Below are 21,167 nucleotides of genomic sequence, written 5' to 3' on the forward strand. Positions count from 1 at the left end.
GCGCTCCCGCCCCCGGCAGCCACCCGGCAGGCACAGTCCCCCGCACCTCACCTGCGCCCTCCGGGTCCTCCTGCCCCCGCGTCTGAGACCCGCACCCTAGGAGCTACAGGCTGCACCCCCTGCCTAGCTTCAGGGCTTTTGACGGTACCAATTATTTCCTCAAAAGGCCGCCAGCCCTCATTTGAAGGAACAGGAACGACAGCCCCAGCAGGGACAGTCACAGATGTCAAGGCTCCAGCTCGAAGAAAAACCCGGCAGGCAGAAAGTGTCAGGGAGCTGCACGAGCATCGCTCACCATGCGCGCAAAGCCGTGGCGAGGACGCGAACGCGGGCATGCTCCCAAAGTTGGGTACAGCCGTGGCTGAAGCTGGACGAGGTCTGAGCTGGTGAGTCAGGAAAGGGCTCCAGCTTCAGCTGTACTTGCCTGAGCTGCCAGTTGTTTGACAAGCCACAAATTATTTGTATATTCATTACAAACAGGTTGCTTTCATTTTTAAATTGTTTCCTAGCAGCAAACACTACAGTTTTTAACAACAAAAAAAGATGCCTAACTGCACGTTACATTTTCATGGTAGTCCCTGTGGCAGAGATATTTCAACCCTTAAAAATAAGCAACCAAATTAAAAATTTATTATAAATGTTTCCTCACTGTAAATAATACCGAGTTACAGAATTCGTGTAAGAGAGTACCATATTCTGCACCATTAGCTAATTAAAAGTTGCACTGCAGGCAGGCAAAACAAAGCAGAGGCTGCACGATCCTAATCTAGTGACCATTTTACACAGGACCAACATCCCATTTCATCCTCATAAGCCTGCAGATGAAATGTGCTTTGGCTCAGAAAGACTGTTTAAAAAAAAAAAAAAAGCTAGTCCTTTCTTATATTGCCTGAATAACTCAGCATCTCTCAAACTATTGATCAGCTCCATTTCCCCTCCCTGCTCTATTGTCAGAAATAGCTTATGGCCTCTCATGAATATCACGTATAAATCTACAAGTTTTCCTCTAACCTCGGTCTCAATTTGATGCTCAATTTTGTTTTATATCCAGACACACCTCATGGGTTTTTGTTCATTCCCACTTTTCCATTTCTTACTGCCTAGACCACACTGCTTTAGCTGATTAGTTTCGTTTGGCATAAATTCAAGCATTCACCCCGCGTGCCGCCCCACTGCAAGCTACAGACCACTACCTGCATAACACAGGGCTCTGGGGACCAGCAGTATGTATGTATTTAGAGGGAAGAACTCCTCCAATGGTGCATAGGTAATACAGAGTTCGGAGAGGTCTGTGTGTCTACACAGACCTTTGGGGCAGAAAGAGGACAACAAGGTGGCCGTTACAGAGAGCAGCCAGAGCTTCTGACTCCATCAATCTTCCCTCGCCCAGAATCAGCTGTTGCAGTAAGGAGGCATGAGGGACTCCACCAGTGGGAGCAATGTGGGCTTCAGACATTTAGGAAGGAAATTATAGGGAAAAGGGGGTTGCAAAGGGAAAGGCTCTCCAGTGGAGCTATTACTTGGGGAGAGCCTTTCGCCTGGTCCCTCAGAGTGAGGAGGGGATTGCTCATGGTCCCACCATGCTCCCACCCAGGCTCAGCGGGAGTCTGGATGGGGCAGCACTGGGCATCATTTCTCTCCTACCAAATTAATGAACTGTTGTTGAAAAGGAAAGATCAAACAGAACAAAGAAATAGCCCAACTGTGCTTACCAAACCACGGCCCTGCCACCAATACCACTGCTCAATTTACTTTGGACTTAAATTACCTAAAAGTTAGTTTCGTTGGTTAGACACACCGCCAGATCGTTCTTCTAATTTCACAGATACAGACTTTGTGTTTATATGCACAAATACATAAAAAATTAGAGTTATGCAGCTAAGCAAGCAGGGCTGTCCTCTCTGTGTTATCAAAAGATGAGCTTCTTATTAGAAGCCAGGTATAAATACAATAGCCAACTTTTTCTTTCATGATGAACATTGGGCCACATTCTTCACTCTGCACAGAATCTCATTACATATTACTTGCATCTCAGAAAACACAACACAATGCAAGTTACATTAATCAAATTGTTCGAAATTTTAATTAAGATCATGTTTGTTTTGCAACAGTTTCTCAAAGGCTACGATGAAACACAAGAATAATTTTGAACGAGACTAAATAAAAGCGCAAATCCTAGGAAATAATTCTGCATTTGGAGAAGACTGAATAGAAAAGCCTGATTTTAACTAAGATCTATAGAATTACCAAGAGCATTAGGGAACGTCCTTGCAAAACTTCCTCCCTTCAGTTAAGGCTTTGAAAAGAAAGTTTTTCAGAAGTGTGGAGCACCTCTAATCTCAAGGCAATAACTGAGAATTAGAAGTCCTTAGCATCCTTGAACATAAAGCTAGACAATTATTTTCTAAACAAATCTAACTTTACAGTAAAGAGCTGATAATCTTATTAAAAATGAGATTGATTCTTACCACAGGGTGCTGGCAGTGGTAATTGCCAGTCTCTCAGTTGTTCCTAATTTATTGGATGAAACAAATAATGCAACATTTCATGGTTGGTATTGTTTTATTGTCTAATGTTGATTAAATTATTTACATTCCTACTTTTCAATCCACAGTTTAGCACTCATACCTATGGCTTTTACTTTTATGTTTAGCACATCTTTGTGTCAAGTGTCAGAATTTCGTTTCAAAATAACAGGAACCTGATACCATATAGACAAGTCTCCTCTGTATTTATATTTAAACATACTCATTTTCAAAAATGACAATTTATAAAAGAAGAGTCTGCTGGTAGCTTTCTTCCAGCTTGTGTTTACCACAGATTCTACTGCGCTTTTCCTATTTTAAAGTGTCCCTTTTAGAGCGTCCTGCTGCCTCCATGTGGAATCTGTTTCCTCCCTCAGCCCCCTGCCTCTAAATTTAATGCAAAAAAAATCAGTAGCTGACAATTTTAAGCAAAAATATAAAGCGCTATAACATTACCTACACTGCCTTTTACTGAACTAGGTTCTTGAATACTCTAGGAACTTTGTGGAAATTTAACCAGTCAGTATTGAAAAGGCACAGGATTTTTGTGCTCAGAGACCTCCAGCAACAATGTTTTTTCCCCAACCTGAAAGATAGGGACTGCTGTTAGGAAACAGCAAACAGTCTGCGCAGAAAATTCACAGGTACCCGACTGGCCACTTACATTATAACCCACCAGATTTTACTGATTCTTCTGCCACAGACACCCTGCAAATCTGTAACAAGAGTTTGCTTCTATTGCAAGAGGAAAAGAGATGAAGTTACTCTTACATATACCCAGGGATGGTGTAACAATGATACAAGCTATTCATTATTAAAATCCTCACAAAGCTGTCCGTGTCTGTGGTAGTTTCTGTTTCATGGTATTACATGAATGGGAAAGTTATTTTTTTCATATGAGAGAATTTTAGTTGTACATGAAGAAAGCTAATTTTGGTCCACTTGTCCAGCTTCCTAAGGACAGCATATTGGAAAGGTGACCACTGATGGTTCAAAAACCAATGTAACAGTTAACAAAAATAATTTGGTATTTCATTCCTAAACCTGCACAGTGTCGTTACTTGTTCTAATCATCCACCTTTTCATTCTGCGTGTCCACTAATTGTTGAGTTTTTAAGTCTTCAGCTTGTTCATGATCTTCCTTATCTGCATCATCTACTTGATTAGGTTCCTTTTCTTCTGCTTCTCCTTGATCAACACTTTCATATTCTACTTGTTCCAGGTCTGTTCCATCTATAAGTTCTGCCTGTACTTCTTCCATCTGTATTTGATTTACATGCTCAACATGTAACTGCTCCACATGAACTTCAGCACCTTGTTCAGTCTGAATGTGTTCAACTTCCAAGTAACTAATTTGCACCTGTTCTTGCAGTTCATCTATCTGTGTGCCTTTCACTTGACTGTCCTGTATGAGATCCTGGTGCATCTGTTCCACAGTTACCTGTGCAGGATCCACTTGTACCTGAATTACTGGTAGGACATGGACTTGCTCCACTTGTTCTATTATAGTCATTGATGTTACCGGTTCAGCTTCCACAGCTTCCACTGGAAGAACCTCTTCTGTCACTATTCGTTCTGAAATATTGTGCATTTCTTTGAGATGCCTTCTCAGCTCACTGCCTTGCATAAACCACAGATCACATAAGGTACAGTGGTTGGGCTTGTCACCGGTGTGTATTACCAAGTGATCTTTGAATTGATCCCAGCTGTTAAACACACTGTTACAAACCTGAAACAAAAGACACAGTCCGTTAAACAGTGCTAATAGAAATATGACAAAATACAGTGCGTATTTCAGATCATGGCTTCACATAGTGTAGCTTCTTGCTACTCGGATTAAAAAAACATGTAAGTTAGAGGTAAAAGCTGAGAAGTCAGCTACAGATGAACAGGAGACCTGGTATTTATTTATTTCTTTTTAAGAAACAGTGTGCTACTTTGAGTTGTGCATACACAGGATACCTACAAAATTTATGAGTCAGTACAGCATTTGAAAGTTTTCTTTTTTTTTTCTTATTTTCTTAATCTTATGTGAAATTCATGTACAGTATCATGCCCTAATAAATGTCTGGTGCTAGAGTTTTGGGTGGAAAGCTATTTGTGTAATAACACTGTACCATGGAAATATAATACAAACTGTCCTTTTACTGAAGTTCTTGATGCAGTACTACTAGCCAACTTTTCCTTATCAGCTTTCATTTCCTCATGATGTCATGAGGTTTACCTGGCTAGACTGAACTCTCCCATTTTGCCATTTCAAAAAAACACTTGAGTGATTTCAGCAGGTAGAACTCTCTTAAAAGTCCATCCCTTTAATTCTCTTCCAGCTAAAAGTACTGCCTCAACTGCAGACACACTATTTTCACAAAGCACATGAGCACACTTCTTTCCCTTCAGCTGGCGCTGAGGTAAGTAGCCTGAAAACAACAAACAGAGACTGCAGAAATGAATAAGATGCCAGGGTAGAAGAGAGAGAAGAGTAGGGTAGAGTCAGGCTCGGAGTAAAGAAACAGGGTCAGGAAGGAGTCTTTGTCCATGCAAGTATTCTTGGCTGCAGAAAGCAGCAAAGAACACACATTTCAACACCCCTTCACTGCTGGCAAATAGTTTTGAAACAGAATGTTCCATCTCCTCATAATTTTCAGCACAGAAGGATGATGGAGTATCTAACAGGGATTAACTCAAGAACAGGTCTGTGTAGTGGAACTAAATATCTCCATTTTGCTGTCGAAGTCTGTTAAAACAGGTTTGTGATGCCAGTGCCATGCTTTTTTCACCCCAGGCTCACGCTTTAGAAAGAAGTTGAACATACACTTCTTAAAATACTAACTTTATAGATAAGCACTCAAAATTACTTAGTCATACATAAAGATAATGACTATCAGTAATGCTCAACATAATTATTGTTCTTGCCACATGGAGCCTAATTCAATACTCAAGGCATACACTGAAGAGCACCAAAAGTGCTCATCAAGGAAGCACGATTTTGTTTTCTCCTCTTTGTTCAGTGACCCAAGATTTATTTATTGAACACTATTCAAATTTAGTTCTAAAGAGAGAAAAATTCAAGAAAAATTTATCCAAGAACTGCTGTAGTTTCCACAGGCTGAAGAAACATTAATCCACATTCACAACATCTGTTTGTTGGCCAAGGCCAACTGTATGAGGTTCAACAACGCCAGGTGCCGGGTCCTGCACTTTGGCCACAACAACCCCAAGCAACGCTACAGGCTTGGGGAAGAGTGGCTGGAAAGCTGCCCAGAGGAAAAGGACCTGGGGGTGCTGGTTGACAGCCGGCTGAACATGAGCCGGCAGTGTGCCCAGGTGGCCAAGAAGGCCAAAGCCATCCTGGCCTGTATCAGAAATAGCGTGGCCAGGAGGAGTAGGGAGGTGATCGTGCCGCTGTGAGGTGAGGCCGCACCTCGAATACTGTGTTCAGTTTTGGGCCCCTCACTCCAAGAAGGACACTGAGGTGCTGGAGCGTGTCCAGAGAAGGGCAACGAAGCTGGTGAAGGGCCTAGAGAACAAGTCTTATGAGGAGCGGCTGAGGGAACTGGGGCTGTTTAGCCTGGAGAAGAGGAGGCTGAGGGGAGACTTCATCGCACTCTACAACTACTTGAAAGGAGGTTGTAGCGAGGTGGGGGTTGGTCTCTTCTCCCAAGTAACAAGTGATAGGACGAGAGGAAATGGCCTCAAGTTGCACCAAGGGAAGTTTAGACTGGACATTAGGAAAAAATTCTTTACTGAAAGAGTGGTCAGGCCTTGGAACAGGCTGCCCAGGGAAGTGGTGGAGTCACCATCCCTGGAGGTATTTCGAAGACGTGTAGATGAGGCGCTTAGGGACATGGTTTAGTGGGCATGGTGGTGTGGGTTGACGGTTGGACTCGATGATCTTAGAGGTCTTTTCCAACCTTAATGATTCTATGATTCTATTCTATGATTAGCAATCAAAACTAATTCATCTCCTGCAGTATTCAATGCTTTCTGTGAATAAGATCACTCTCTCTTTTGGAACAAATAAAGCCCATATCCAGCAGTTTTCTTCACTACACAACCCAATTTAACCTCAAACCACAGCCACTCTGTGAACTGAAAAAGGTGAAAGCCTTAAGGGAAAAGACAGCGGAAGAGAAAAAGAGAGAGGGGGAGAGAAAGGGAGAGAGCAGGAGAGAGCGAAAGAGAGAGAACGAAAGGGTGAGAGAGCGTAAACGAGAGAGCAAACGAGCACGAGAATGCGAGAAAGCCAGAGCGTGAGAAAGCAAGAAAGAGCGCGCACGAGCAAGAGAGAAAGAGAGAGAAGCGTGTTCTTATTTGAGACTGTCACAGCAGTGGGGCAGCAAAATGGCAAAAAATGCTGCAACCAACCTCAGCTCTTGTATTTTCTAGCTTTTCAGAACCAGCTTTTAAAAGCTACGTAAGATTTATCTGAACAGCTTTTCAAATATCAGTTACATATAGTGACCAAGTGTGACAGGTGCACCCGCCCTGACAAGAGATCAGGGGCATCAGGACCACAGCACCCTTACTTTTTGCGCCCTTACTTTCGCGCCTTTGAGGTGGCAAGTGCTGACTGTCACGTACACACTTTGGGTCATGTATACGCCTCGGGCGAGGAGTGAGAAAGTTACAGCCCTCAGCTAATTAGAATTGACCACAGGTCAGATTCGACTAGGATATAAATGGAGCCCCGCCAGAGGGCAAGTTGAGTCGGTCCTCCTCGGAGCAGCGGGTCTGCAGTTGGGGACTCTTCCCTTGGGTCGGGACGCCACCCAAGGAAACTCCTTGAGGTTGAGAGCCCTCATCTTATAGGTGAGTGATTGTGCACATTTTGGATCCTCATTTCTAAAGCTGGCTGTGCAGTATTAGTTCCTTGTACACCATCCTGAACCTGTGGTTTACTGGTGGTGTTGGAGTGTTGAACGATTTTGATGAGCTTCACTTCTAGTTAGTTTTCTCTTAAACAATTTTGGTTTAAATAAAGTTTCTTTTTTTTAATCATCTGCCTAATTTTATTTTGTGAGCCTCCGCCATACCAAGTACCCTAGCTATCCATCTACAGCATTTATATTTGCTTAAAAGACATTACAGATTGTCATCATAAGTGTATGACTTTTCAGGCAAAGTCAATATATCGGATACAAACAGAAGAATAATAAAATAGGAAATAAAATAGTACTTTGTATTTTGGACTTTAGTGAAGCATGCTCACAAGCGGGAAAGGCCTAGGTCAGTGCATCAAGAACCTTGAAAAGGAAGCAGAAAGATCAGTAACATGCAGCTGAACACTTATCTACCCATAAGAATCCCTCTGGTTATAAGTACTATGAGGCTCCGTATCAGTAATTCCGTATTTTAAATGGAACTACTTAGATAGTAGAATTTATCTGCATTTTGTGGTTAAATGCGATCCTTATATTTATTTTACTAAAAGTAGACCTTGGAGACATAAGCCCACTCTCAGTACTGCTCAGTACTCCCACACTCCCTCAGCACAGGAAGGAGGTATCTGGCCTCAGACTCCACTACTTCCATTACCCACCTGGCATTCGTACAGCTTCTTTCTTCCCTTTTTAGCTCCAGCTCCAGACTGACAGGCCGTCAGATGACATTTGAGCGTGCTATTCCTAGCAAAACGTTCATGGCAGTTTGGACATTCAAATGGTTTTTCACCTGTTAAGACAGATACAGGGATTTGTATGTGTATAAAACCAGCCAGTTTTCTGTGAGCTCTCTCTTCTTCCCCTCTCTCCCTTTTGTGTAGGTTGATAAATACGCTCTAAAGACATGGCCAACTGGATTATTCTACAGAAGAAGAGAAAGACATTCTATGTAAACTTTATTTATGTAAATAAAAGGGCAAAAACCTAATGTGGAGTCATAACTCTGATTTAGAAAAAACAATCTAACAATTACCAGTGCCATTTAAGGTACTTTTAGGTTTTTATGGAAATTAGATTACTATTCTGATGAAATATCTTAAAGAAATAGCAGTTATTTCTCTCTTTTTGTCTGATAATATTTATAATTAAAGAATCAACATTAGTAAATATACAAAGTAACACATTAAAGAACGAATTTAAATAACACAAAGTTTTATTTTCAAGAACAATAACAGCTTATACTTGAGAGCTGAAACTGAGTTCCAGAAAAAGAAGTTGGCATGGAACGACCATGAAATAACAACGCATCAGTATTAAAACAAACAAACAAACACCACTCCTCCTTCCCCCGCAAAATACAGTGAAGAGAAAGGACAGAGGGACATAAATGGGCACAAGCAAGATAAAAATTCCTTTCACTTTGGCCAAACACAGAAGCCAGCTAAGGACAACAGCAGGAGAGGCTGAAAACAGGTCATTTTCTCTTTTTCATCCAAAGTAGTATACTGTTGTTACTGTCATCAAGTAGTAATAAAGAACAACTGGTGTCTCTGTTTACTAATTTCATCACGCACAAACACAATGAAATTCAAGGAAATTAAAGTACAAAAAAACTTAGGACCAGTGTGTTTCTTCTGAAAGTCTGATAATTAATCTGCGGAGGTACAGACACCAACATCACTACTGAAACAAGCAGCTTAATGAATTCCAAAAAAGGCTGAGACATTTTAGTGAATAACATAAGAATCTATCCTAGCTAGTTTAAAAGCCTGCATTTTCAGAAATGCAGTAGTTATTGACTATTGAAATGGAAAGCCTATAAACCTGTATTTTCAGAAATAAAGATATTCAGAAGTTCCTGATTAGCTTTTCAAAAGAAATCCACAAGTAGCCTATAATTCTCACTTACACACTTAAACGCTACAGAAAAATCGTAAATGGTGGGAACATTCCCCTTAATCGTTTCAAAATGCTATGTTTTTGGAGACTGTTGTACAGGTAATGCAGAGGATGCTGAACTGCCATTAGTCTTGCAGGTCAAAAATATGGACTTTGCCCAAGCAACGAATGGATACCACAGACCTTCACCTGCCCTGTGATGTGGTCACGTTTAAATAGTTACTTGGAGCAAGGCACCAGTCAGGGACAGATTTATTCTATTCTTACTCAAATTCTTCAGTAATCTGCAATATATTCAGCCGAAAGTGTCTGGAAGTGACAATTCAAAGATAATGGTGGCAATATCCAAAGGCCAAAAGACACTGTGTGACTTACTGCACAGTGCACATCAACAGTGCAAGTCACCTGGGCTGCACCAGTCACAGCAGTGATGGAAAACAGAGAGCATGCCAGCTGGCTTCCTTCCTCTTCCTTCTGAGAAACACACTGTTTAGCTGGGGGCTAAACTCCTCTGCTAAAGGTGACAACTTGCTTCTCCCCCTCCACGTGCCGTCCAACTATGAGTTTAGCCTCATCTAAGTGAGATTTTTACGAAGAGGGAGGTTTTTGGCCTGATATAATGATTATCTTTTTCTCCCTTTACGAGAACGGATGAGATTTCACTTGCCAATCGTAAGTAACTCACAGGACACAAATTCTGACTGGAGATAGTCCAATATTGTGCTGGTCCTTTATAATGCGACAGTCGCAGGAAGGAGACTGCCCCAAATAAGTATTTTTTAACCCAAAGGAATTCATAACTAACACAGTGACTTTTATTTGCCTACTATGTAAGAAATACCAAGGAATTCAATCATAACCATAAAACTACCATATCGTTATTTAGGGTGGGCTTGGAGAGAAATAGTAAACCTAGTTATTATTTTTTTTTCCACAAACACACCAAACTCGGACATTTATCAGATTAACTTCTTGGGATCATTTATTCAAGGTATGTAAATAGAGTCCATTTATTCACTCCTATGGAAGATGTTATTTGCAGTTCAAAGTACACTTCCTGTAAAACATATTTTGGATTAACCAAGAATGGCAAAGACCTTGATTAATTTTTCCTAAGAGCTTTGTATACAAATTACTTCAGTTACAGAGTTTTCAGATAAGAGCAGATTAATTTAGCTGCTTGGAACACATCATGACTCCTTCGCTTCCACCTTCACTCATGTGAGCACACGCACACACACTCTCCATAAACAGAAAAAAAGGAAAAAAAAAAAATCAAGAAGGCCTAACTTTGAGAAATATTCAGCAGTCAAAATTTCCAGAAAAATCAAAGGAAATCAAATCTGTTCAGTGTCTCTTTCTGCTAGGGAATATAAGCTTTGCAAAATATCAGGATTAGACCAGCATATTGACAGGAGTAGCTTCATTCCAAGATCGATTTCTGTGTGAGGAAACTGCTCTTCTTGTGTAAGACAAATTAGAGCTATTGAACTCAACAGATATACATTACTTAAGTGCAACCATGCAGAATTTCTGTTCTGTGCATTACTTACGACTGGCAAGTGAAATCTCATCCATTCTGATAAAGGGGAAAAAGATAATAATTAGATCAGACCAAAACCCCTCCCTCTTTATAAGTTCTGGAGATGACTTTGTTAATACTTTCAGAGTTATATGCCATGCAACACATTTTTGAGGTATTTTTTCAGAGGCTCAGAAGGTGCTTAAGGCATTGTACGCATGAGTGAGAAAGAAACTCCATGGATCTCCTTCCTTTCTTTTATTGAGTCTAAGATAATAGCCATTGGTATGTCAAATTTCTACATCAAAAAGAATCACCAACACTGATATAAGGTGTCTATTTCTGCCCCAATTGCTATTTTCATGTTATTGCTGGTGTTGTGATTAAGCAGCAATAGGATCAAATACTTTGTAGGATGTTTTCTCCCAGGCCTTTTAATTTCATTTTAGCATTCAACCAGTGCTATATGGAATTCGGAACTTGGAAAGCCTTTGGCTGAATGGGAGTTTTTCCACTGACCTTAGGAGACAACAGTTAAATGGTAGCATCTGTTTTGATTTTAAGCTTAAGGCTTTTGAAAATGCTAAACCGGAAGTAATTAGATTCCATGCGTTATACTTGTATCAAAATATATTTAGAAAGTACTCTGTACCTCCTGTGATATGCTAAGTTGCTTTGTCCCAAAAATCCTTTGTCACAACAGCAACCACATACTGTGATATTTGGGTTACTCTGTTAGTCTGCCACAAACTTTTCTCTGAAAAGACTTTTGTTAAGTAGCTTGTATTTGGATTACTCATAATGGTGAAACACTTCCCGCTTCACAGGGAATAAGGATTTGCCAAAGACTGTTTATAAATGGAACTTTTAAGGGGCTATTGGGAATTGACTGGACACAGTGTCATATATCAATACTCAGCAGTCCCATACACAGATATAAAGAAATCCGAATTAAAAAGCTTTAACAACAATAAGAAGCTGCAAAAGAAATAGGGCTGCCACCCTCCATTTAATTCTTACTGATGGCTCATGACTGACATATTAAACAAAAACATCTGGAAGATAGGACCACATATATTTTACATTCAGAGTTATCTGTATAACGCTCAGTACCTGTTCAGATAGTAGACTTTTCAGTGAGAGGAAGAAGCAGCATCTTAATCTCCAGTATTATAAAGAGGAAAGAAGGAGCACAAGTAATTTTGTACTCAAAGATGCTATCCAGATTTCAGAGAGGCAGATTTCACAGTAAAAAAAGTGTACCATAGTCACTAGAAATGTTTTGCTGTGTTAATTAACAAAGAAAAATCAAATCATAGATGAGGTATCAAGAGTAGGGGTGAAATTTCCCAAACAAGATGGTACAAGAGAGAATTCTTAGGCGGTGTTTTATGCCTAATGCATTAATAGGCATTTGCTCAGAAGTTCTGAGCTCAGAAGGCTCACAGTTCAGATCGTATTTCAACAGACACATTTACTAGTAGAATTGTGAAAATAGAAATAGCTCCTCAGTTTGGTACTTTTGATGAAGGAAACATGCCTTAAGAAATTATTTAGAAAAAGTCTTTAAGATTTAATAGACTTGAGAGAGAAGCTTCATTAGTGCTTTCTGGTTTTAGGTGCCTACTTGTAACCACCTCAATCTCTCAAAACTTTACATCAATGGAAAACAAACGAACAAACAAAAAGACAAACCAGCATTTTAGTGGTAACTAGAAGCCAAGTATTTCTAGCACTCAGGACTCCTGTGTCCTCTTCAGCATATTCTCTATTTCCCCAAAACATGCAAAAACTCAAAATGCTACAAGCCAAGGTCACAAGTACAGGAATATAGCAGTACTCTTACCTGTGTGCTTCCGGAGGTGCTCTTTAAAATGGCCAAAGTGGTCAAACTGCTTATCACAGTACTGGCATATATGTATTTTTTTGCCAGGTCTTTGCTTCTTGCTGGCACCACCTTCATCAAGGTGGTAACAGGTGAGGTGCTGTTTCAAAGCACTCTCTCGTAGGTACCTTTTATTGCATATGTCACACTTGTAACTCTCAGTAGAGTGTGTTTTCATGTGTTCCTTAAAATGGTAAAACAATTTAAATGAACGGTTACATTTCTCACAGTGGAATAAATTGTTCACGTGTGACAGCTGAAGTTCCACAATTTCAATACCTTCTACCTGTTTGCACGAGGGATCAGTTGCACTATCACCTTCTTCTTGGATCTGGCATTTTCTCTCTCCCTGACGATACTTGCTGGTGATATCTGCCAAAAGAGCCAAAGCAGATTCATCTGATGTACCTGTTGTCTGTATGTACTTTATGGATTGCTCTGCAGAAGCTACTTCTTCAAGTGTTTCGATGCTGTCATCTTCCACTTCAATCGTCCCTTCAGCAATCTCAACCTCAATTTCAACAGGCTCCGATTCTGCAGATGGCAGTGTTTCTGTGATAACGTTAGAGGTTTCAGCTATCTTCCTCTTTTTTGGTTTATTTTTACCTTGTGGTTGATTTGATTCTAAGGGTGATGAATTTTCTTTGTTCCTGTAAAGCATTTGCATAAACATGGTTATGATCCATAAGCACTAACATAACAATTCCTGCCTAATACTGAGCTTCTGCATCCAACACTCTCTAGCTGTTTCTCAAAGAAGGTGAATGATGAATGACCACATAATCTGTGTGCATGTCAGAAACTAATTTGTCCTTAATCTATACCACTTAGAGCTGTAAAATAGCATGGTTAAAGCTGCAGAGCCTTTGCCATAAGGCTACTAAAGTGTTTTAAATAGCTCTGCTTGAATGATACAAAGCACCTATCAAGAAGAAAGGCCAGTTAACCTAATGACATAGGTTTATCAAAGAATTTGTGAAATTCTGTACTTGGAAAGACAACTTCCCCGAAGGAAGGAGTTCTTTGGCCTGCCTACTCAGAAATAACATTCAAGTCCTTCCTACACTATTCACCTCTTAAGGTCTGGAGTATGTACAATTGCCTGCAGCGCTTACAGCTTGTTAGAAAACACTACAGCGGTGACTTCACACAATGATTATAACATCTCGTACTTCAGGAAAGCACACAGCTAACAGCTGAGGTAAAAATAAAAGCCACTGGGATGTGGAAACAGTATTCTAGTTTAATTTTCTGGGCTTAAACATAACCCCCAGCTCTGTTTCTGTTCTCCCTGCATCATACACATACAACCCCCTTCTTCCAAGATGTCAGGGATAGCATGCCTTCTCAAACACAGAGCGGAGTGGACCAATGCTTTCAAGTCACACCCTCAAGATCATCCACAGCACTTATGTGCTGGAGGTTTTACTACTGATTATCAGTTTCGAAAATGAGAGGCTATATTCCCCTCAAGTCAGACTGACAGGAGTAAGCTGTGCTTTTACCTTCCTTTGCAGCCTGATGAATCCTTTCACGTAATCCACTCCCTATCACTTTCACGTTTTCTAGTAATAGGAGAGATAAGGCTTCGCCCAGTATCTGTAAGTCATATGTCAGAGACGTGCGACTAATGATCTAATGCAGGATACAGCTTATTAAATTGCACCTTACTCTACTCAGACACAGGAAGACAGAGCAGTTAAACTTAGAGTTTCATCTAGCCTGGATTTCTGATATCTAAAAGGTGACAGTTACTTTGCACATTACTGCAAGGAGCTCCAGGATCATGTACCAAAAGAATAATCTGCTCAAAGAGGAGACTACCGTCCTTGACCACATTGTGTGAAACTTTGAATGGGGATACATGCATAAAACACAACTGCATTTTAAGGAATAACAGCTGGTTGTTTTCTTTCTAGTCTAGATTATGCGATCTGCAACTCTTCGACGCATTATACAAATAAATAGTTCTATAATCATCTCTACTTCAGCTAAAGTTTCTGAAGCTTACCCCTTTCAGTCAAAGCTCTGACTGAGGCACTGTATTGCAATTCTTCCCCCTCTTACTGTGGAGGAGAAAACAGAGACTGACAGTGGTACTCAAGTTTGTCTTTCTAACCAAAAAAACCCAAAACAAACCAAACAAAGCCCCACAAAAAACTTTTCAAAATCTATAAACAATGGAAATAACTCTAAGAATAGACTGGCTTGCATGTGTGTTCATTAAGCAAAACATTTGTTTCCTTGTAACATAATAATTACAGTGTTTACCAGTGATGCATAACCAACAAACTGCATAACATTATACAATAGTGGGAAATAATTGCAGGCTGGACAGTTTAGCTTAATGGATGTATCTGAATCCTGGTTCAACAGTTCTACTGGTGTACACTGACTCAAAGTGATACTGATTAGAACATACTTTTTCAGTTTCAAGTTTCTTTTAAATTCCTCAAGCAGACAGCTAAAGTCTGCTTTTCTTCCTGAGTAAAAAAAAAAAAAAAGCTCTTTTGGTGGTACCATGCTTAATCTTAATCATGTCAAAAAAAGGGTGTTTGTGGGGTTGGAGGGTAGGACTAGAAATGCGTAATCCCGTATCTTTCCTATTAAAAAAAACAGTTACACGCTTATTCAGCTCTACTGCCAATCCAAGAATAAGCACAGAATAAGTTAATTTGGAAATAAATGCTGATGTTGAAAACCAAGTGTATCATGTCATGGAGGTTTTTTTTTTTAAAACAAAATGTTAGCTGGCTACTAGAGGAACTTGGGGCCAATGCCACTCTCCGTGGCTAATGTGTCTGTGGGGAAATAAAAAGGAAGCAAAAATCTTTCCTTAGCCTGAATGCGAAGACCTTTCAGCAGGTCTAGAAGAGAAAGTAAAAATAACCATAATTGCTGGGAGCATTTATTGCCCCTCCCTCTGCTTCATGCCAGCAGAACAGTGTAGCATGCAGAAGGAATGAGAATGTGTGAGCATTTTGTGAAAGTGAAAGGGAAGGAAGGGGAAGAAAACCAGCATGATGGGACTGGCACCTGCTTTTCTCAGGTTGGAGTTTGGTGATGGAGTACAGTTCCTGGTACCGGATAAAAGGTGCCACGGCCATATTTGATTAAGTATTGATCCCATATAAAACTGATTATAACAGTTACATTCATTCAAGAAGTTTGAGAGCTTAATTTTGCAGCAAGAAGTTCTAAGATCACTGCTTATTCTCTCAGAAATAGCTGAAAGCTGCATGAAATCAAAACACCAGCACGAGCTTGTTAATGTGGTCTAATTACCTGAGGCACATTGTCACTGTATACCCAGCTGTCAAGCAGGTGTCGGCAGTCAGATAGCACAGAGACCTGGTATTAGTTTTCACAAAGTCACAGGCCTACAATGTCTGCAACATTTACCAGCCATGTCATTTGTCATCGAGTTTCAGCCCAAAGAATGTGACATTCATTTTTTAGCCTGAATAATTCTGACCCATATCTTATTGTAGAAGAGTATATGGTCCCGCACAAGTTTAGGAGGTTCCAGCGTAAGGAACAGCACTGCAAAATACTGGCAGCCAGCTCTTGTAAAAGGATTCTTCTGACTCTACACTTCAGCGTTGGGAAGAAAAAGAGGCTTATGTGCTTACCTGATTTCAAGTGCTTTGATTGCTTCTAACATCTGTAGATACTCAGCTGCTTTCCAAACATCATTTGCTTCTTCCTCACCTTGGACCATTAGTTTTGCTGTATAAGTGAACTCAATTAGGTGACGAAATGCCATGTTACTTACACCTGTATACAGGCAAGAAAAACAAGTTTCTTTTAGCAATTCCTCAGTCTCATCTATCTGATGAATCTTGCACACTTGCCTGCTCACCATTTTGCTCACAATACTGTAGCTGCTAGTTTCATAAAGATGACCCTTAAAAGGTTCATGTCGGAATAAAAAGTCTACTATAGAAACATGTGAATCTGGAGCAACTACAGAGTTATGCCACAACAAAGATGAAAGGAAGGATAAGATGGACAAATAGCTGTTTGAATAATAACAAGTATAGATTTAAACACAAAAATACAATCTTTCAAGAGACCTCTGAGCAACAAGTTACCCAAGGCTGAAATATTGCTCCAGGAATTTGCTCCCTGCCTACCAGGCAAGTATTGCTCCATGTCTATCCTGTTCTTGCATCCCAATCAAGGCATCTGCCATTGGCCATCACTGGCAGTCTTTTTCACGTGACCAGAATAGCTGTTGTCAGGGAGAAGATTCTATGTCACACCGCTAGTCCTAAAAAGATACAGGGCCTGCCTGACCTCCATGTGAAAACACAAAAAGGAAAAAACTACCCCCAAGCCTCACGCTTTCCCTTCCAAAAGGTTTAATTCAAGACTGTTTTTTTTTTTTTAACTTTTCTTCAGGGGAAGTTTTTTTCCAGTGTGGTAGCTGCCTCAGAACAACTCAAGAGCTGAGATCTAGAAAGCTAATTGATATGACCAAGCATGTATGTAAACCCATACCAAGGATACTACATTCATTTCCATCTTGGGCATACAGCTCTGAAGGTTTTTATTTGCACAAATCAGATTACCTTCAATCTCCACTAAGGGCTCCTGAGTGAAATCCTGGAAGAATTTGTAGAAGAACTGGCTACAGGCAGCAAGAACAGCCTTATGAGCTTTGAAATGGTGGCCTAGAAAGAGAGACAGAAATTTTGGATTAGGGTAACACCTTCCTCACTCTTAGTGCAGAATAAGTGTAGATGCAGAAAAGAGACCCCCTAGTCTACAAATCTATTCGAGCAGCATATAGTCACTTAGTATGTCTCCTTGTAACATGGGATACTACTGCAGCTAGCCTGTCCCATCACATGCAGACCCTTGCTGACATCACTGACCTTGCTGAAGCTCTGCAACTCAATCAGCTGGAGGACTCACTCACTCCAGTGTTTCTCTCTTCAGATATCTAAGTTACAGGAAATTCCTATGCAATCTTTTTCCTGTATGTCTTGGGTTCAGCTCTCAGGTTTTATCCAGGTTCTCCTTGTTTTTTGTTGCTGTTACAGATTGATGTATTTTATCACCACTTCTGCCAGCATAAACATCGCTGCAGAACAGAAGCGGTTCTGCTCTGTTCTTCCTGTTTTCCAGGCTGTGTAATCCCCATCGCTGTGCTGCCTTCTCTCTGGCGCAGGCATTAACATTCATAAGGTTCCATGGGACACAGATAAGAGAAGGATCATGGATTAGAACTACACAGCTGCACACAAAACAGCTTTGAGCTCAACACATGGATTTAGTAATACCAGAGCAGGAACAAACATTCAGGATAAGTCTTCTGCAAGCGCTGTCAGTGAAACTTCGGCAATTCCTGAAGAGCAATTTTTTCTTCATTTGCTTACTTTTTTCTAATCTGGGCTCTGTAGGACCCTTTTCCTTCAAGTGAGTTCTTGCTATCCTTTTTAAAGATCAGGTGGTACTCCTTTAGCTAGGTCTGTCCTAGTGGACACTGCCTATCTTCCTTGAAGTCCTCACCTGTTCTAAGACACATTTGGGATAAGAAGCAATCTTAGGTGATCTATCAGACACCACCTTTTCTAAGGAGATAATAAGCACTTATATCTCCATCATCCTTTTGATATAATACTTATGTCCTTAGACCACATGTAAAAAGAAAAGTGAGTGCTTCTACCCTATTTTAACCATATATTAAAATAGTAGGCAGATACCAGAAAAGCAAGAAGTAAATCTTATTTCAAGGTGTTTTTTTTTTTAAACACACAATATTTGTACAAGTTCTCCGCATGCAAATAGTCAGCTCAAGTTAGGGAAAAGTATTTTAACAATGTTTTGGAAATCCTAAGACAACACATTAAATAAAGCACAGCAGTTTCAAAGTGGGCTTCTATCTGAAAATACTTAGCTCCTTGTTTGGAAAAACAGAAGCAAAATTATTAATCACTGCTGGAGACTGTTCACTCCAAGATTTTAAATGAAACTCTGCAAGCAACTTGCACACCGCTACAGAACCAAGAATTTGTAGCAGCCCAGTTTGACAGCTGACCTGTGACAAACCCAACACAGGTTTCAGAATTCTCTGTACATCAACTGGTTCTCAGGCCTGTACCTACCATCGACAATCAGAGTGATATCCGTAAACTGGTCCTGCTCACGTTGTTCATTCAATCTATCCAAAATAACTTTATAGTGTTCAGGGAATTCCTGGATACACTCCATCGTTTCTTCTGCTTCCATGGCAAAAGGACTAGTCTGCAAGAGATGTGGTATGAGCGTAAGAATACTGCACCACTCAGTAAATACTATGCACAGCCAGGTTAGTATACAAACATAAACTAACTAGAACTTTTCAGGGACTACAAAACCAACAGAAACACTAAACTGTCTTGGTAACAGGTTTACCTGATTTTAGCTGACAGGTAGGAAATGGCAGGGTTAATGTCGTGGAATATTGCCTTATTTATATACATGAAAAAACAGTCAAAGTGGGTAAGGGTATTTCTTTATTCTACAGATTCAGCAGGGACCCACCTCCCTCAAAGCAAATACTGCAGGGATGTAACATCTCCACAGCTAATTATTCAACAACACCTCAGCAGCATAAAGTTGGAATCTTTATACAGTTACTTCTCGCAATTCCACCAATCCACTTGGTGGAAGAACAGTTCTTAAAATTTTCATATTTAAGTCACATTTTGCATCTAGTGAACACAAGGTGTTTACTTCCTTTAAATAAGGATGTATAAAGCAGCACTTTTCAGCTTCTGAGTACACTGGAGTTGCCAAGGACTTAATGTGCTGTCACACCCAAGAGCAAAGAGCGTCTTATTCACCCAGGCTACTTACACTTCTCCCCCTGCAAGGTGAAATATTCTTTGCCAACCTTTTGAAAGACACATATGCTTGTAGTCTGATGGCCCTTCCTCCCTTACTTAAACACTAAACATAGCTGGGGGTGGGAATTGCAGTTCTCAAACCTGAAGAGGTTTGGCAGAACTCTGTGCCTGTGGACGAGACGCAGATGTTAGTCTGCTGCTTATGCAAAAGAACCTCGGGAGAGAGTCCAAGCACTTCAATGAAAGCATTTCACGAATTAACTCCAGGCAAAATGACTTCAGATCTGTGCAGCAGCACTCATCTTCAACTCCCACATTCACATGGCTCACACTGAGAATGCCGCAGAAAAAGCAAAGACTTTCAAAGTCACATTAGCACAGAAACATTGTTTCTTTTCACAGTTTAACTCACTTTGAAGAACGTGTGGTTTCTGACTAGGCTTGACTGAGTTTTAAAGGAATTTGAGACGTACCCTTCACTATACTGTTATACTCAGTATGGACAAAAGGAAGAAAGTCAGAAGAGCAGCTAGTATGAAACCAAACATTGAATATAGAGATGGAAATTCCTGGTGTGGCAAAGAAGCAGTTTTCTTCAGAGTGCTAGAATAAGCTAGAGAGCAAGTGCTTCCTGACTTATGGTGAGATTTTTTGTGTGTGTGACTGGAATTGGAAAGTCCTGAGCCCAAAACTGTTCCTTATGCGAACTAACCACATCTGAGCTGATGCCATCACACTTGCTAACTCCCCTGTGTGTCTGTGTAAATTCTACCTCTCTTATAACAAACACACATAGGGGTATATGGGGTTTGATAGAAGTAGAGAGGAGAATTACCCGGTTATAATAAAAGCAAAGTTATCTTCTTATGACTAGCAACCATCAAGCAAAGGAAATAGTGGAATTCCTGTTTTCACCACAAAACACACTCTTTCCTGCATGTCAGAAAAAGTGGCCCATGGAGAAGTCATTTTGCCAAAAGCATGAAAAAAGAAGAGCAGAAGCAACTGCTTATGGAAGTCTAGCTCTACCTGCTATTGCTGCTTTGCCAAGCAGATACCTATCACGTCTTAAAGGGGACAGAGGAGACCACTCTGTGAGGGCAAGGGGGAAAGCGAGGTGGAATGGAGTGGACGCTGCTGCTGCATTCACTTCACCATCTGTAATGATGGGTTTAAGATAGATCACAAGCAGCTCCTGCCTTTCTTCTGTCATCTGGTATTCCACATAAAGTCTCACGTGGGAAGCTGTCAGCCATTTACTTCACTGTTTAATTCTTCTTGCCCATTTTTGACAACAAAAGGACAGATTTGTCCATAAAAGGACAGATGCTTGCAGTTAAAAGCATAATTCCTTAAAAGTTACAACAAACAAAATTTTGACTCCCAACTCTCATGATTTCCACCTACCAAAATGCAATTTACTTCCAAATTGAGTGTTTGTAGGGTTATCTTACAAAAAACCCCCTCAAAATAATAGAGCAACCTCCCCCATACCAAATCTAAGAAATTTTAAAAGGTTTCTGTCTTTCTCAGAACATATAAAAAACATGAGAAAACATACAACTTATGATAGCTAGTTTATTGTCATGAATTAATTAGTAAAAAGTGTGAATTTATTGC

General features: G+C 40.3%; 1 protein-coding gene across 1 annotated transcript; it reads right to left on the reverse strand.

Moving 5' to 3' along the window:
- Nucleotides 1–3,591: 3,591 nt before the first annotated feature.
- Nucleotides 3,592–18,948, reverse strand: ZNF131 (zinc finger protein 131). Its single transcript, XM_009575234.1, has 6 exons — nucleotides 18,825–18,948; nucleotides 17,286–17,387; nucleotides 16,344–16,488; nucleotides 12,673–13,361; nucleotides 8,065–8,195; nucleotides 3,592–4,254 (listed from the first exon to the last, which is right to left on the reverse strand). Exons 1-6 carry the CDS (start codon nucleotides 18,946–18,948, stop codon nucleotides 3,592–3,594), a joined length of 1,854 nt encoding a protein of 617 aa, XP_009573529.1.
- Nucleotides 18,949–21,167: the final 2,219 nt, after the last annotated feature.

Source organism: Fulmarus glacialis, unplaced genomic scaffold (assembly GCF_000690835.1).
Source record: "Fulmarus glacialis isolate BGI_N327 unplaced genomic scaffold, ASM69083v1 scaffold16803, whole genome shotgun sequence".
Taxonomy (NCBI): Eukaryota; Metazoa; Chordata; class Aves; order Procellariiformes; family Procellariidae; genus Fulmarus; species Fulmarus glacialis.

Coding starts and splice junctions, on each gene's coding strand:
- ZNF131 (XM_009575234.1), bottom strand. CDS start 18,948: ATGGAAGCAGAAGAAACGATGGAGTGTATCCAGGAATTCCCTGAACAC. Junction 8,196..12,672: donor GCACCTCCGGAAGCACACAG/GTAAGAGTACTG, acceptor CTGTCTTAACAG/GTGAAAAACCATTTGAATGT. Junction 4,255..8,064: donor AGAAGCTGTACGAATGCCAG/GTGGGTAATGGA, acceptor CTTTTGTTTCAG/GTTTGTAACAGTGTGTTTAA.